The sequence below is a fragment of the Leopardus geoffroyi genome, chromosome D3 (assembly GCF_018350155.1).
Source record: "Leopardus geoffroyi isolate Oge1 chromosome D3, O.geoffroyi_Oge1_pat1.0, whole genome shotgun sequence".
Classification (NCBI taxonomy): Eukaryota; Metazoa; Chordata; class Mammalia; order Carnivora; family Felidae; genus Leopardus; species Leopardus geoffroyi.
Window position 1 is genome coordinate 43632068 of NC_059339.1, and position 14774 is coordinate 43646841.

At 34.6% G+C, this 14774-nt stretch overlaps 1 protein-coding gene across 3 annotated transcripts in view; it reads right to left on the bottom strand.

Moving 5' to 3' along the window:
* Positions 1-6536: 6536 nt before the first annotated feature.
* The window catches only part of ROCK1 (Rho associated coiled-coil containing protein kinase 1), a 161815-nt gene continuing 153577 nt past the window's right edge, over positions 6537-14774 (bottom strand). For 2 of the 3 annotated variants that reach the window (XM_045457149.1, XM_045457152.1), the window contains exons 30-33: positions 11063-11141; positions 10647-10908; positions 9270-9477; positions 6537-8075 (exon numbers count right to left, since the gene is read on the bottom strand). In XM_045457149.1, the coding sequence (XP_045313105.1) occupies positions 8069-8075; positions 9270-9477; positions 10647-10908; positions 11063-11141 (556 nt within the window). In that variant the 3' untranslated portion in view covers positions 6537-8068. The remainder of the gene's footprint in view (positions 8076-9269; positions 9478-10646; positions 10909-11062; positions 11142-14774) is intronic. The other variant, XM_045457150.1, reaches the window with a different exon arrangement.

Genomic DNA, 14774 nt, shown 5'->3' on the forward strand with positions numbered 1-14774 from the left:
TTCTAGTCTTTATTATTTCTTTACTTCTAATTGGGCTTCGGTTCTTCCTTTTTTATATGTTCCTTGAGGTGTAAAGTTGGCTTGTTATTTCAGATTTTTCTTCTTTTTTAATGTAGGAATTTATCACTATAAAATTCCCTCATATTACTACTTTTGTTGTATCCCGTTTTTGGTAGGTTATGTTTTATTTTTTGTTTTCTAATTTCTCTTTTGATTTCTTCTTTGGCCCAATGGTTATTCAAGAGTGGGTTATTCATTTATTTTTTAGACATTTTATTTTTTATTTTTATTTGTTTTTATTTTAGAAAGAGAGAGAGCACATAAGCAGGGGAGAAAGGCAGAGGGAGAGAGGGAGAGGAAGGGAGGGAGGGAGGGGGAGAGAGAGAGAGAGGGAGGGAGGGGGAGAGAGAGAGAGAGAGAGAGAAAGGGAGAATCTTAAGCAGGCTCCACAATGAGCATGGGTTTGATTCCATGACCCTGAGATCATGACCTGAGGTGAAATCAAGAGTCAGATGCTCAACCGAGCCACCCAGCCACCGCACAAGAATGTGTTAATTTCCATGTATTTATGAATTTTTTCATCTTCTTACATTTTAATTTCTAGTTCCATTCCATTGTGTTTAGAAAAGATGTTTGGGATGATTTTAATCTTGCTAAATTGTTAAGTCTTGTTAGACTTGTTTTCTCTCTTAGAATATGAACTATCCTGGAGAATGTTCTATGTGTGCTTGAGAAGAATGTGTACTCTGCTGCTGTTAGATGAAGTGTTCTGTATACATCTATTAGGCCCATTGGATCCATAATGTAATATAATCTCATGAACTGTGAGATCATGACCTGAGCTGAAATCAAGAGTTGGCCACTTAACCAACTGAGCCATCCAGGAGCCCCTATCTATTATTTTTTGTCTGGATGTTTTACCCATAAATCAAAGTGAGGGTACTGAAGTCTCCTACTATCACTGTATTGCTATTTCTCCCTTCACATTTGTTAATGTTTGCTTTATATATTTAAGTGCTTTGATGTTGGGTGCATATATACTCATAATTGTTATATCTTTCTATTGATCTTTTTATCATTATATAATGATAATGACCATCTTTGTCTCTTGTTATAGCTTTGACTTACAGTCTATTTGTCTGATATAAATATAGAAACCTCTGCTCTTATTTGGTTATTATTTTCATGGGATATAATTTTTCATCCCTCCATTTTTAACCTATGTGTGTCTTATATGTGAATCTAAAGTGAGCCTCTTTTATTATTATTTTAATGTTTATTTATTTTTGAGAGAGAGCACGAGCAGGTAAGGGGCAGAGATAGAGGGAGACACAGAATCTGAAGCAGGCTCCAGGCTCTGAGCTGTCAGCACAGAGCCTGACATGGGGCTTGAACTCATCAACTGTGAGATCATGACCTGAGCCAAAGCTGGAAGCTCAACTGACTGAGCCACCCAGACCCCCCCCCCCCAACTGTATTCAATTTAATGGCTAAATCATTCTATACAGTAATTTGTGTAAACCTACAGATATAAATATGGATATAGAGATATATAGAAATATACAGATACAGGATTAAACAACATATAAATATTACCGTATTCAAGAGCTTTAAATCACACATTTCTAAACATTTTCACTTTTTCTCCTTATAACTTCAATGTCTCAAAGTACTTTATGGGAAAGAAGATGGCTCGGGAAATAGTGTCATGTTCTCATATGACAATTCATAATGTTTTTAATGAAGTAAAATTAACATACAAAGTTAGTTTCAGGTGTAAATACTGACTCAGCAATTCTATACATTACTTAGTGCTCATAAGTATAGTCAACATCTGTAGTCATTCAACATTAATACATTATCATTGACTATATTCCCTATACTGTATATTTCATCTCTGTGATTTATTTATTTTATAACTGGAAGTTTGTACCTCTTAATCTTCTTTTATTTATTTCACCCATCCCCTCACCCACCTAACCCTATGGCAACCACCAGTTCTCTATTTAAGAGTTTTGTTTTTTTTGTTTTGTTCTGTTTTTAGATTCCACATATAAATGAAACAATATGGTATTTGTCTTTAACTTATTTCACTTAGCATAATACTCTCTAGATCATCTGTGTTGTTGCAAATGTAAAGATTTCATTCTTTTTTATGGCCAAGCAATATTCCACCACCCACACACACACACACACACAAACCACACACACACACCTTTTATCCATTCATCTATGGATGGATACTTGGGTTTCTTCCGTATCTTGGCTATAGTAAATCATGCTGTTTTTATCTTTTTGGATTTCTCCTTCTCCTTTTGCCTCCTCCTCCTTTTTCCTCCTCCTACTTCTTTTTAACTATTGGTTAGTAAATACCCAGTAGTGAAATTATTGGATCAAATAGTAATTTTAAATTATTTTGAGCAACTTCCATACTGTTTTTCACAGTAGCTGCCACCAACAACGTACAAAAGTTATTTTTTCCTCTACAGTCTGACCAACACTTGTTGCCTTTTTGATTCTAGACATTCTGACAGGTGTAAGATGATGTCTCATTGTAGTTTTGATTTGCATTTCCTTGATGATTAGTGATGTTGAGCAGCTTTTCATGTGTCTGTTGGCCATCTGCATGTATGTTTTCTTTGGAGAAATGTCTGTTCAGGTCCTCTGTCCATTTTTTAACCAGACTGTTTTTTGGTTGTGTTGTAGAAGTTCTTTATATTTTTTGGATATTAACCCCTTATTGGATAGATCATTTGCAAATGTCTTCTCCCATTCAGTGGGATGCCTTTCATTTTGTTAACAATTTCCTTTGCTATGCAAAAGCTTTTTATTTTGGTATAGTCTCAACAGTTAATTTTTGCTTTTGTTTCCTTTGCTTGAGGAGACTTATCCACACTGCTATGGTAGATGTAAAAAAAAAAAAAAAAAATTACTGCCTACATTTTCTTCTAAGATTTTTATGGTTTCAGGTCTCACATTTAAGTCTTTAATCCATTTTGTTTTTAATTTTGTGTGTATAGTGTAAGAAAGTGTCCAGTTTTCCTATCTGTTGAAAAGATTTTTCTCCATTATATTCTTGCCTCCACTGTCATAGACTAATTGAGCATATAAGCATGGTTTCATTTCAGGGCTCTATTCTGTTCTACTGATCTATGTATTGATTTTTGTGCCAAGACCATACTGTTTTGATTACCATAACTTTGTAGTATATATTGGAACTGTGATACCTCCCATTTTGTTCTTTCCCAAGATTGTTTTGGCTATTTGGGGGTCGGGGTGGAGTCTTTGTGGTTCCATACAAATTTTAGTATTATTTGTTCTAGTTCTCTGAAAACTTCTGTTGGTATTTTGATAGGAATTGCTTTAAATCTCTAGATAGCTTTGGGTAGTATGAACATTTTAACAATATTAATCCTTCCAATCCATGAGGTTGGTATATCCTTCCATTTGTTTCTTCAATTTCTTTCATCAGTTCTTTATAGCTTGGGTATAGATCTTTCCTCTCCTTGGTTAAGTTTATTCCAACAATTAACATTTGATGAAAAAGACGAGATATTTAATTTCTGTGTACTTCAGGGATTTCTTTATGTTAAGTAGAATTGTTAGTCTTTCCATAATTCACAGAAGTCCAAGTTACATATATTCTTAAGATAACCTACTAAGGAATTGGTGGGGTAGGGGTGAGGTTTAAGAAGGGCAGACAAGTATTTACTATATGCACTTTGCATTTCTTTAATTTATTACAATCAGCAGAGATTACTCATTGCAAAGATTGCTAAAAAAAAATTAATGCTACAAGATATTTGAGATAAAATATACCTAGAGCATTGAGTGCAGCTTTATACAGACATATACAACTAGAAGTTGATTTGTGCAGTAAACATAAAACAATTGTGGTTAAGATTTCTAGTTGTGGATTAAAAAGAAAACTCATTAAATAGATCCTCAGAATATGACCATTTATTTTAATAATCTTATGTGAAAATACTCAACAATCATTATACTTATATAGGTTCTTCTCTTAATTTTTGTGAATGGTTTACAATTTTCTTGGATGTCTTTATACATCTTTCAAGTGGTTTTTATTTTCTTGTAAATATTAAAAACATTTCAGTAATTGTTGCTAGTATACAGAAAAAAACCTTATTTTTGTACATTTATCTTGTTTCCAGTGGCCTTTGAACATTCACTGAATATGAATGCTGTATTTTTAGACTTCTACATATGAAATTAGGACATCTGCAAATATCTGTTTTATTTCTGTACAGTGACTTACCAGGTTCATAGACTAGAAGATAAAATTTTAAAGAGGTTAATTTTCCCCAAATTGATCTATAGGTTGAATGCAGTTCCAATTAAAATCCTGCCAGAGTCTGTGTGTGTGTGTGTGTGTGTGTGTGTGTGTGTGTGTGTGTGGAAATTAACATGTTTTAAAAACTTATATGGGAATGTAAAGGGGCCAAGAAGAGCCACATCAATCTGGAAGAACTACAAAGCTGGAAGACTTACACTCTATCTTTTTTACAGAACTACAGTAATTAAAACTGTGACATTTACAAGGATAGAGAAATAGATTGGTCACCTGGTTTATGACACAGGGAAGGATAGTCATCAATAAATACTGTAAGACCAATTCAATATCCACATAGAGAAAAAAGCAAAAAACAAAAACCTTTGATCTTCACACATACACAAAATTCATTTCCAGTTGGATGGCAGAATTACATGTTCATTAAATGATACCACAGAGATATAAAGCAAGTGTAGTAGGTAGTATATAATGCCATTCGCAATCACCTAATTTTTAAAAAAACATGGTCTTTATTCAAATGGCTGCTAGTAGTTGCGCTTTATCTCTTAACAGGAAGAATTGTAGAAGTGTTACAAATTGAAAATTAGAAACTGGAAGCTCAAATTAGCAACCCAGTAAGAACCAACTCATTGATTTATGATTACTAAATTTGGATTATTATAGAATTTCTAGTGATATGAAAAGAAAATGAGAACATATTTTATTTAATTTTCTAATGTTTATTTGTGAGAGAGACAGAGTACGCACAGGGGAGAGGCAAAGAGAGAGAGGGAGATACAGAATCTGAAGCCGGCTCCAGGCTTTCAGCTGTCAGCACAGAGCCCAACGTGGGGCTCGAACTCATGAACTGTGTGAGATCATGACCTGAACCGAAGTTGGACACTTAACCAACTGAGCCACCCAGGTGCCCCTGAGAACATATTTTATCAAGCAGGGTTTGATTATCATGTTTAGATTCTCCTTTTTTTTTTTTTTTTTTTTTAAATTTTAAATGAAGTGTACACAAGTCATTTTAAGCTGAAACTTCAAGTAATGGCAAGTGACCCATAGTTTCCAGCCTGTGAATAAGGACAGTGACTGTTTTCTTTCTAGCCCAGCGTCCCTGGTCTCAGTTCAGGCTTGCAGGAGTGGTGAGTGGGCAGGCTTGATGCTGAACCTCTTAGTGTATCTCCCTGTAATAAAGTGGCTAGAAAACTGAAAGTACATTTCCCTGATTTCCTTGCAGTTAGAATTCTGGATGTGGTTTAGTTTTGGAAAAGCAGATGTATCCATAGAAGGCAGAAGTGAGATGATGAAAGTGATTTTCTGAGGCAGTGTCGACAGAGATTCCAGTGTCTGGACACAAGGTTCATTAAGTGGCAACAGGAATTGTAAAACATCTAACTTGGTGTGAACTGTAGCAGGCATAACAAAATACTGTGAAGAATTAGCAGTAGTGTGCCTTCCTGATCATGGCACTCTCCTGGTTCTTGCCATGTTGGTATACTTTGGGATTGAGTGGTTTTTTTGAACTTAGAAGAGAAGGAGCTCTCTTGGCTGACCTGATTCCACATTGTGGCATGCCTCTGTCAGTTCTCAAGAGTTCCATGCTCACGTCTCCTTAAATTAATTAGAATTAACTGTTCTTTGCACTTTATAGGACCTTACAGAGCCAAACAACTGTATACTAACAATACAGCAAGCAGCATGAGCTTCACATTCCTGTCAGTTCTCCTATGCTCCCCCCAAAAATACAGAGTGGCCCAGGAGGTGCTGAGCACGCAGTGGGTTTGCATTACAGCTGAGGAATCTGAAGTTTAGGGTATTTGAATCTTTTTTAAGGAGTACAAGAAAATCTTCCAACTTTTGCTCGGGAGGGAGACATTACCTTTTATTATACTGGGCTGTAAACAACCTGCTTTTCTCTTGACAGAGACATGATATTGTCCAAGGCTGTTCACTATACAAATATCTTTGGTAAAGATAGTCCAGAACTAAGGCTGTCAGAGCCACTGGTCACAAGACGTGGAGAAATGCAAGGGACTTACAGAAAATTGCTTCCCAACAGACATTAGCCGACTTTTCATTTCAACTGTAACAACTTGTTTTAAAGCCCAAACGACATTTTCTTTTAAAAACTCACTTTAATCTAGGCATGGAATTTAACAAACAATGGTATACAGTCAGGGACTAATTTATAACATGGTTTCTATTCATTTCAGCCATGAGAAAACACCAGTCATTATTAAAGGTATCCATCCATAAATTACTTTTATTTCTCATTAAATGAGCACAGAGTCATTAGCATATTAATAACAGATATGTTTATTATTACATATCCATCAGTGCGGCTTTCAATACCACTTGAAACATGCATATCATCCTAGAGACGAATCAGTTTTCCAGTGCTTCTTATTTGATACACATTACTGCAAAGCCATTATAAATTATTGAGGAGGTATTTGGTTAAAAAAATAAACAATAAATCATACTGCCCATATGAATCAACTCTTGTATAGGACAAGAGTTTAACAGTATTTATCTGGTAATTCCTATGTTAACTGGAAAACATCACAGATGTATTGTCATAATTTTATATTGATATAACCTACATAGTTTGCAGAATTTTATAAAGTCATTCATTATTGTAGCAGGTAGTTTAATGCAAAGATTGTACTCAATTTATGAAAGTCCAACAAACCTCTAAATATTTTAAATTAAACCAATTATCAATGAAAAACCCACTGACATATAATTTTTTGAAAATATGTTCTTTTGAAATTTCTATATTTAGTCATGGCAGTAAAATAATTCTTTCAAATTAAGGCACTAAAAGGGCAATGCAACTCCCATTGAAAGTGTTCTAAGAATAATTTACATTTCAAACAGTGCATACATTTCTTATATGTTTGTTAACTTAATGTCTTTATCACTTAAAACCACAAAGAAATACATTATACAATTACAGAAATGATGTACCCCACAAAATGCTTTTAAAACTTGGTTCTTTTGTACAGTTAGTTCCTAATGTCTCTAGTAGTAAAATAACTCAATATGGCTTGGCAAAAATGCATAGATTAAATGTAAAAAAAAAGTTTTTTTGCCTTCTCCCATTCCTCAATCTATAAACGTGCTGAAACACATACAGTATTTTGTAAAGCATAATGTAAAATATTTATTCTCTGTAAGTCCACCATGGGCAATCAAAAGTGAGGCTTTTAAATTCTACAGTGAGGGCACTGAAGTCAAGTGATGTCACTGCTTTCTTAAAATAGTTTTGTATAGTCTTGCAAGAGCACAAAGACTGAAGTCATTTAAAAGAATTTCAGTTGTCTCATTTTGAGATATTTTCTTTACTCCTTCCATGAGCTGATCTTCATAGTGATTGGCCATTCCACTTGAAAGTGAAAGTCCCTTCCTCTCACTCATATGAGGAAAACTGTGTTCTATCATGATTGACAGGCGTTTTCTTAGAAATTCAAAAAGGCAGCACCTTTTTAAAAAAATATATCTACCTAAGCTTTCCCCCAATTGTACTTGCATTACACAGTAATAATTAATCTAAACTACCTGTAGGCAAACCCGCAATTAAAACAAAAAACAAAAAAAACCCTCAGTGTGCTTTTGTGCCAAAGCAAGGACAGAATAACAGCAATCTTAACCCTGAAGCCTGTGATATTTGTGTCAAAGGAACAGCCTGTCTGCTCTGCATGGTTAAAGAAGCCTGGTTTATCAGGTAGCATTCCACATGATTCCACAAGGCATTAGGTCACGTGGTTAACTGCTGGGGTGGGGGGTGGGGGACAAAAAAAGAAAAAATTGTAATTTAAGAAATATATTCAGTTTAAAAATTCAAGAAACAAATTTAGAGAGAAAGGTAAATAAATATTATTTTTATATGTGATTAATACACACAATTTAGAAAATAGGAAAAGGAAAAATACACTTTGTATTGTCTTCTTTTTGCTTCTACTCTATTTCAAACACATGGTGTTCTTTTGTTTTTTACAAAACTATAACTCAATTTTACATAGTTTTAGATCTAGCTTTGTCCTATACAGTCATACAGGATTTTACAGAAATAAGTCAGGAGTCAGGTGATAATACACTAGAGTAGTATGGTGGGTGAAGAATACAGAAGGTGTAATGCTTAACTATTTAGGCATTTTCAAAGAATCAGACTTGGTTATTAATAATAGGGAGTGAAGAAATGGCTGAATTAAAAATGGTTTTAAGTCTGCTTGGATGACTTGAGTGACATTAGCAGAGATGCAAATCAGTGTTAGGTCTCAGCTTCTAGATTAAAATGTTCCTCTTAATACAGGGGTTACACTCTAGGAAAGTTAGTATTTGGTATAGGAGAAAAAACATAGGCTTTAGAATTGGATAAAAATAAAAATAGGTTTCAACCCTGACTATGCCACTAACTCACTGTGTGATCTTGCCCAAGTGGCTTGATTCCTCTGAGACTCATTTATGTATAAAAATGTATAAAATGAGAACTTAATAAGACATTATTACCTCTTTTCAGGAAAGGGTTTAATTATGCCCTGCAGTTGTTTATTGTATCATATAAATATTTTGAAAAAATTCTATCAAAATCGGTTAAAAAAAAAGAGGAGAGGGATATTTAACTGGGAAGTTTATTTGCAACACCATTTTCACTGATAATACCAAATAATTGTGATTGAAAAACAACCACAATTTGTTTAAAACTTTAAGGGCTAAGTATGTGCCATGTACACCAACCAAGATAGTGAAATCTGATATGGACTTGGAAGAAAATATGAAATTTATAAATATCATTAATTTCAAACAGGAATCAAACTAATTTGTAAAGTCATCTCATGTCATATATAAATACTTAACTACAAATGATGCCCTCTATGGGGAAAAGAACAATTAGATTTTAGATTTTAATAGATATTAACCAATCACTTTCACATTTTGTCAAAAAGGTTAACACTGCAATCCTTACCTAGTTTTTGCAGATGTATTTTTGACGACTTTTCGGAAAGACTGATTTGCAGTGGATCTTGTAGAAAGTGTTCGAGGGGATGCACGAACAAAACCAGATGGTGGATTCTTAGGGATCTTCTTCACCAAATGTGTTACCCATTTTTTTTGTTCATCCTGAGAACATGCTAACAGCAGCATATCTCTTGCTGATGTTACATCATAACTGACTGTTTAAAAAAAAAAAAGACACAAAGTCTTACAGGGGCATCTGGGTGGCTCAGTCAACTAAACATCAGACTCTTTTTTTTTTTTTTTAATTTTTTTTTTTCAACGTTTATTTATTTTTTTTGGGACAGAGAGAGACAGAGCATGAACAGGGGAGGGGCAGAGAGAGAGAGGGAGACACAGAATCGGAAACAGGCTCCAGACTCTGAGCCATCAGCCCAGAGCCTGACGCGGGGCTCGAACTCACGGACCGCGAGATCGTGACCTGGCTGAAGTCGGACGCTTAACCGACTGCGCCACCCAGGCGCCCCTAAACATCAGACTCTTGATTTCAGCTCAGGTCTTGATCTCATGGTTCGTGAGACTGAACTGTGCACTGGGCTCCATGCTAACAGTGCAGAGTCTGCTTGGGATTCTCTCTCTCTCCCTCTCTCTCTGCCCTTCCCTGGCTTGCGTGCACATGTGCTCTATGTCTCAGAAGAAAGAAATAAACATTTTAAAAAATAGAAAAAATAAAGTCATACAGTAAGTACCTAAAATGGTCCCATTGAATGTATAATTTTGTAAGTTCTTAAAATTTTAAAAGATTTACTATGCTTAAGTTTGGACAATATCTCTCCTTAATTAAGGCTGAAAATTTAAAAAGGAGACATTAATCACAAACTACTAAGAAAGATAAAGCAAAAAAAAAAAATTAAAAAAAGCAGAAGTGAAACTAATGTATTTGTAGAACTTAAGTTTCTTATCTTAAAATAGCTATCGTCTATATTCTTTTCCTCAAGCTACCCTTGCTAAACTAGAAGACATTTGTTTATGACCCTGCATGTTGGTCCAGGCAGTGAAAACCGAACAAAAAGAAAACAAGCAGGAGGCAAAAATTCAAGGAGAAATAATATAGTGGAACTCACCTATAGCTCTTCTCTCCAATTTAGAGTAATTTCTTAAAGGTAAGTTTTTTATAAGGCGGTAATTCTCTTTAAAAACATTATGTTCAAAGCTAGATTTGTAGCTGTGAGATGACAGCTACATGTTGCTCCTCTAGTGTCAAAATACTACTTCTTATAATCTCTTTTCAACTTGGTATAGAAAATGCTACGCTTGAAGAAATTATTTTAATGGGACTTAATTTTCTAATTTGTTATAAACTGTAAAAGTCATTTTTATGCCTTACCTTTACATGGAGAAATTAAGTCCTCTTTCTTATCTAAGTGATCTCTGTGGCACTTAACATGGCATCTTCGACATTCTAGGGCAGGAGGTGGCTTAAAAACATGCCAGAGAGGTTTGGCACAGGCCTCACAGTTGGCGGGAAAGTGGTAGAGTGTAGGAATGAACTCATGGCCTTTGTGGTTTTGAAAATTAGTCTTTTCAGCTTGCTGTACTGGTTCCATCTCTACATCTTTTCTACATTCACCTTCATTTGCATATAGTATCTACATTCAGGAATGGTAAAAGGAAGATATTAAAGTCTTAATTTGTACACATAAGTTTCAAATTATAGAAAACATTGGTGTTTTTGCATACTTTACAAAATGCATTTAGTCATTAAATAAAAGATTTTCTAAAATTAGAATTTAAGGTTTTCACCTGGAATATTTTAGGAATTTCTTCAGTTTCAGCTCTGTAAACATCTCCTTGGGTTACAGGTCGAACATGAAACAATTTACTAAGATGAAAATAAACAGGACATAAACTATTAAACTCATTTACAGTAAAAGACAAATGAACATTTCATTGAAGAGGACAAACAGGTGGCAAATAAGCACATGAAATGATGTTCAACATCATTAGTCATTAGAGAAATGCAAATTAAAATCACCATAGGCATCACTGTACACCTATCAGACTTTAAAAAGTAAAAACAGTAATAACACCAAATGCTAACGAAGATGCAGAGAAACTAGATCACTCATATAATTGTGGCAGAAATGTAAAAACTGCAGAGCCACTTTGAAAAACAGCATGGCTGTTTCTTACAAAATGAAACAAACATATGCTTAACATATGACCCAGCAACTGAATTCCTGGGCCTTTATTCCATAGAAATGAAAATTTATATTTACAAAAAAACTTGTATATGAATGTTCATATATAGTCCAAAGCTGAAAACAGCCCAAATGAATGGTTAAACACTGGTACATTCATACCATGGAATACTACTCAACAATAAAGAGAAACAAATGGTAACTTGAATGAATCTCAAGAGAATTATGCTGAATGAAAAGAGACAATCTCAAAGGTTATAAACTATTTGATTCCACCTATATGACCATGCTTAAAAACACAAAATTATGGAGATGGAGAACAGGATTACAGATGGGGGCAGAAATGGCACTTGTTATGGCTATAAAAGGGTAGCATGATGGTTCCCTGTGATGGAACTGCTCTGTATTTGGTGGTGATCATATGAATCCATTTATGTGATAAAGGCATAATAGACTGGAAAGAGATAAAACTATCATTATTTGGAGATGATGTGATTGTATTTGTAGAAAACCCCTGTGGAAAACCCAATAAAACTAGTAAATAAACAAGATTAGAGGATTCAAGATGAATATATAAAAATAAATAGTACTGGAATAACCAGATATCCACATGGAAAATATACACGCACATACAAAAGTAACTTTAACTGCAACCTCTTACCAAACACAAAAATAAATTCTGAGATTAATCATAACTTAAGGGGTGGCTGGGTGGCTCAGTCAGTTAAGTGTCTGACTTTGGCTCAGGTCATGATCTTGCAGTTTGTGAGTTCAAGCCCGTGATGTGCTCTCTGCTGACAGCTCGGAGCCTGGAGCCCGCTTCAGATTCTGTGTCTCCCTCTCTCTCTGCACCCTCCCCCTGCCCCCAGCCCCATTCACGTTCTGTGTCTCTCTCTAAAATAAATAAACATTAAAAAAATTTTTTTAAATCAGAACTTAAATGTAAAGCCTAGAAATACAAAACTCCTAAAAGAAAACACAGAATACTTTCACAATCTTTGGAGAAGCAAAATTTCTTGGACAGACTACAAAAAGCTATCTTTTAAAAAATTAATAAATTTGTTTCCATTAAAAGACACCATAAAGAGGGGCGCCTGGGTGGCTCAGTCGGTTGAGCGGCCGACTTTGGCTCAGGTCACGATCTCGCGGTCCGTGAGTTCGAGCCCCGCGTCAGGCTCTGTGCTGGCGGCTCGGAGCCTGGAGCCTGTTTCGGATTCTGTGTCTCCCTCTCTCTGACCCTCCCCCGTTCATGCTCTGTCTCTCTCTGTCTCAAAAATAAATAAATGTTAAAAAAAAAAAAAAAAAAGACACCATAAAGAAAATGAATAGGCAAGCCACAGATAAGGAAATATTTGCACTGCATGTTTCTGATATAGAACCCATATCCAGAATATATATACAGAACTTTTACAGGGACACCTGGGTGGCTCAGTCGGTTAAGCTTCCAACTTCAGCTTAGGTCATGATCTCGCAGTTCACAAGTTTGAGCCCCATGTCAGGTTCTGGGCTGACAGCTCAGAGCCTGAAGCCTGCTTCAGATTTGTGTCTCCTTCTCTCTCTGCCCCTCCCCTGCTTGTACTCTGTCTCTCTCTCAAAAGTGAATTTAAAAAACATTAAAAAAAAAAAAAAGATTTACAAATCTATCTTAAAAAAGGTAAGTAATCCAATTAAAAATGGGCAAAAGACATGGAGATATTTAAGATATACAAATGGCCAATAAACATCTGAAAAAATTTTTGGTATCATTAGTCATGGGGAAAATACAAGTTAAGACAATAATGAGACAGCATTTCATTAGAATAGCTAAAATGTTAACTACACTGGTATTAAAATTAAAAACTTAAAAATAATAAAAATAAAATAAAATAAAAGAACAGCATAAATCAAAGACTGACAGCACCATATGATGGTGAAAACATGGAACAACTGTAACTCATATACTGCTGGTGAGCATAACACAGTGTAACTATTTCTGGGGACTATTTGGTAGATTTTTAAAAGATTAAACACAGATTTACTCAATACCCAGGATTCCACTAAGTAATTACACATGAAAAATGAAAACATAAATCCACCAAAAGAATGTTCATAACAGTCTTATTTATAACAACCCCAAATTGAAAGCAAGCCAAATGTTCCTCAACAGAAGAATGGATAAACAAATTGAGATATATTAATTTGATGGAATATTGTTCAGTAATAAAAGGAATTGCTGAATATATTCAGCAATTGATACACATAGCAAAACACTATGCTGGGTGAAAGATGCCAGGCACAAAAGAATACATATCATATGATTCCATATATATGAAGTTCTAGAATAGGCAAAACTCAGTAACAGAATTCAGATGTTCTTTTTTTTCCCCCTGAGAAAATGGTATAAGTGGGCTTTCTAGGATGATAGAAATATTCTTTATCTTGTTATAGGTAATGATTACATGGGTGTTTGTAACTGTCAAAAGAACAGAACACTTATGATTTAGGCATTTTATAAAAATTATACTTCAATAAAAAGGTAAGACAACAAACTTTCATCAATCTGAAAGCATTTAACTTAGTTGAAAGATGATGTCTCTAATATTAGTATTTATGTATTGTTCCATTTAGGTTGAACACTTAAATTTTTACAACCAATGCTTCTTCAAAGAATTAGGAAATCAAAACAGTATGGTACTGGTACAAAAACAAACACATAGATCAACAGAACAGCATAGAGAGCCCAGAAATAAATCCATGTTTTTATGATTAATTAATCTGCAACAAAGAAAGCAAAAATACAAAACAGGAAAATGTCTCTTCAACAAATGGTGCTGGGAAAATTACTAGATAGCTACATGCAAAAAGATAAAACTGGACTACTTTCTTACACCATACACAAAAATAAACTCAAAATGGATTAAAGACCTAAACGTGAGATCTGAAGCCATAAAACTTCTAGAAGAAAACATAAGTGGTAATCTCTTTGATAAGGTCAAAGAATTTTTCTAGATATGTCTCCTTTGGCAAGGGAAACTAAATCAAAATTAAACTATTAGGACTACACCAAAATAAAAAGCTTTTTGCACAGCAAAAAAACCGTCAACAGAACAAGCCATCAACCTACTGAGTGGGAGAAGATATTTGCAAATGATGTATGCGATAAGGGGTTAATATAAAAAATATATAAAGAACTTATATAATTCAACACCAAAAAACTCCCAAAGAATCCAATTTAAGAATGGGCAGAGGACACGAATAGACATTTTTCCAAAGAAGACACACAGATGGCCAACAGACACATGAAAAGATGCTCAACATCAGTAACCATCAGGGAA